This window comes from Amborella trichopoda, chromosome 8, assembly GCF_054954075.1.
Source record: "Amborella trichopoda isolate Santa Cruz 75 chromosome 8, AtrichopodaSantaCruz75HAP2 v2.0, whole genome shotgun sequence".
Taxonomy (NCBI): Eukaryota; Viridiplantae; Streptophyta; class Magnoliopsida; order Amborellales; family Amborellaceae; genus Amborella; species Amborella trichopoda.
The window spans coordinates 35,927,999-35,931,056 of NC_142343.1; the positions used below are offsets into that span (position 1 = coordinate 35,927,999).

A 3,058-nucleotide genomic window follows, 5' to 3' on the forward strand; every position below is an offset into this window, starting at 1 on the left:
AAATGATAAAATTTGAAATAAATACATACGAGGGAATTTAAATGTGCTTTCAATAGGCGATAAAAATAGGGAAATAGACTTAGGTTGGCCAGCCATATGCAATGTATATTTAATAAAATACTGGCTAGGAGGTTTGATTTGGTTCAAGTGGAAGATTCTAAAAGGGTAACGAGAAAACCTAAAAGGACATAAATAAAGTAGCGAGAAAAGATTTGGTGACTTTTAGTCTTGCTAAGGGTATGCATACTCTAAGAAGGATTTCTTTTTTTAAAGCACATATAAAAAAAAATTAATATTATACGGCCATTTATTTTTCAATTAAGGAAGTCATAATCACCCTTAGCCATTAAATGTGAAATCTGCTAGCTTGGAATATGAAATTTTCTCTTAGACCTTAAGCACCTCTAGGCAGCCAACTTTAAATCTAATGGCCAAGAGCAATTGTCACCTCCTTGTACCAAAAATAAATAATCTTATTGTCTACTTTTTATGTATAAAAAGGATCCGGTTTATATAAAGTATAAACCATACATAGTCAAGAAATGTGCACCTCCAAACCCTAGTTGGACATGTAATTTTTTGTGCCAAAAACCCCTGCAATAACCAGAAAACCTATTTCCACCCCTAACTATTTCCACCCCTAATTATAAAACCCAAAGCTCCAAAATGGTGCAAATCAAGTTGATATATAAATATTTGAAAATCTTAAAAATAGACGATCCAAATATTGTGTTAGGAGATACACTTTTTGTAGGACTTGAGTTTTTTTCACCTACAGCATGCCTTGTATAAACATTTTTATATGAACAATAAGTATATAAGGTTATAAACATTTTTCATATGAAAATTATGTATATAATTTGCAGGAGCATGTGCTAAGGTGATCTGGCCCTTTCAAGGGCATATTGTGGATATTTTCCATGATTTAAGAGTTATTTATTTCTGTGTTGTGTATACGAGATATGGCACACGGTTTGCCTCCATCCAGTTTGAATCATTTACTCATACATTCCTCCCCTCTCTCACCTCTCCTCTACACTCTATATAAACCCCCATGACATGCTCATAAACTCTCCCATTCTCTCTCTCTCTCATACACGTCCTTAAAATCTCTCTCTCTCTCTCTCTCTCTCTCATATTCATCTGAAACATAGCATTCTCTTGCTGCCTCTCTTTGATCAAGACCTAACCATGGGTGGCAACCCTCCCTGTGCATCTTGCAAGCTCCTCCGCCGCCGCTGCGCAAAGGACTGCATCTTTGCACCGTTCTTTCCGGCAGATGATCCCCAAAAGTTTGCGAATGTGCACAAGGTCTTCGGAGCCAGTAATGTTAGCAAGATGCTCCAGGTTCGTGAAAACTCTTAACACACTTCATACCTAAGCTTAGAATAAGGATTAGAAAAGTCGTTTGTTATTGATGAAATGGGTTTATAATGCTAAAAGATGTAACAAATCACCATTCAAGAAATAAGATGAGTATATCATGATCAAGAGTAGAAACATTAGCTTTTTGATGCATAAGGGGGTGCAATAAATTTAGTTCTTAATTATCAAAACTTATTTTCGTTTTAGTTGATTGATCATGCATTTGGGGTTTTCAAAGAACTTATTTCCCCTTTTGTTTTCTACTTTGATCGTCAATTTTGGGTTAACTTCCTGCTGAAGTTAGTTAATAAGAACTTCCTTTCATGAGGATTTTCCACTTATTTTAGAATTTTTACATTGGAATTGCACCTCATTATCTCTTATCAAAGTTATCTTGATACTAATTGACAACTTTTTTAGCAGTAAGATCCTTTCATTGAATCAACCCAAGTTTCTCACAAGTAATGATCTTCTTCTTGTTTTATAATTCGCGACACACAGGAACTTCCGGTGCACCAGAGAGCCGATGCTGTGAGCAGCCTAGTGTACGAGGCGAACGCCCGCGTGAGAGACCCTGTTTATGGCTGTGTTGGGGCCATCTCCTATCTTCAACAGGAAGTATCGCGGCTTCAAATGCAGCTAGCTGTGGCTCAAGCTGAGATTGTGTGCATTCACATGCAACAAGAGCCCTTGCCCCTCCCCATTGAAGAACAACCTATGGACCACAAGCCAATGCTTCACTACAACAGTCTCCTCAACTTCTCCTCTCCTCCTCCTCCCTCTGAGACCCTAGGCAATAGGGAATCTCTTTGGACATGATTCTACTACAAAAAAACCATATAGTTGTACTTATCATCAGAAGAAAGAGAGAGTGTTAGTTTCTAAATAGATCAAGTGTGAGAAAGGTTAGGTTTTTTAAAGGTTCAAGAGAGATGAGATGAGGGTTTGTTTGTACACATTAAATTTTAGGTCAACCCCTTTGCATGTGAGGGGGCTTGGAGTAAACATGGGTTTGCCTTTGTTTTCCCCTTTCTCTCAAGTATTAGTATTAAACTAGTGTTCTTTTGAAGTGTTAAACAAACAAGAGTCTCTTTGGCTAAGCTCGTGGCGGTCGGCGCACTATAATATTTTCCATTTTAAATTTATTCAAAAAATATGTTCCATTTTTTAGCCTGTTGGGGTCTTGGGAAATGTGATGTTTTACCCTGACCCTAACCCTAATTTTGCTAATATGAGTTTAGGAGGTGTTCACGTGGGTAGTTGCATGGGGAAAATACATAGAAGATTCTTGGGTGCATTTACTTTTGCCTCTTAAGGGTGACCCAACGTGATTAAGTAAAATAAGAATGAACAAAACCTTCATCTATGATGAGATTCTCTTTTCTCCTTGTCTCACCTTAAAATGAGAAAAATATAATGAGATTCTCTCTCTTCCTTGTCTCACCTTAGAAGTAGAAAAAGAGGAGGAAGATATACAAATTAACATAGAAGGAAAAGCTTTGTCTCTTTGTGAAGCTTCTTGTTTAGGGATTGGTGTTTAATGGGGCAGGAGTATTCCTCAAAACAATATTAATTGATTCATTAGCAACTAATTAAGTGACAAGACAGTGTTAATTGACAACTAAAAGTGCATGACTTTTTGTGGCAGATACATTTTGTGGGGTCATGGCATTTTGGAACCGTTGTCCCAAAT

General features: G+C 37.1%; 1 protein-coding gene across 1 annotated transcript; it reads left to right on the top strand.

Annotated features, from left to right (window-relative positions):
- Nucleotides 1–1,064: 1,064 nt before the first annotated feature.
- Nucleotides 1,065–2,391, top strand: ASL5 (Lateral organ boundaries (LOB) domain family protein). Its single transcript, XM_011626182.3, has 2 exons — nt 1,065–1,347; nt 1,867–2,391. The coding sequence occupies exons 1-2, from the start codon at nt 1,192–1,194 to the stop codon at nt 2,182–2,184; spliced, it is 474 nt and encodes a 157-aa protein (XP_011624484.1). The 5' UTR covers nt 1,065–1,191; the 3' UTR covers nt 2,185–2,391.
- The last annotated feature ends 667 nt before the right edge of the window (nt 2,392–3,058 follow it).

Excerpts from the sequence above, each read along its gene's own strand:
- ASL5 (XM_011626182.3), top strand. The coding sequence starts at position 1,192 with ATGGGTGGCAACCCTCCCTGTGCATCTTGCAAGCTCCTCCGCCGCCGC. Across the intron at positions 1,348-1,866 it reads ATGTTAGCAAGATGCTCCAG|GAACTTCCGGTGCACCAGAG; the intron begins GTTCGTGAAAAC and ends CGCGACACACAG.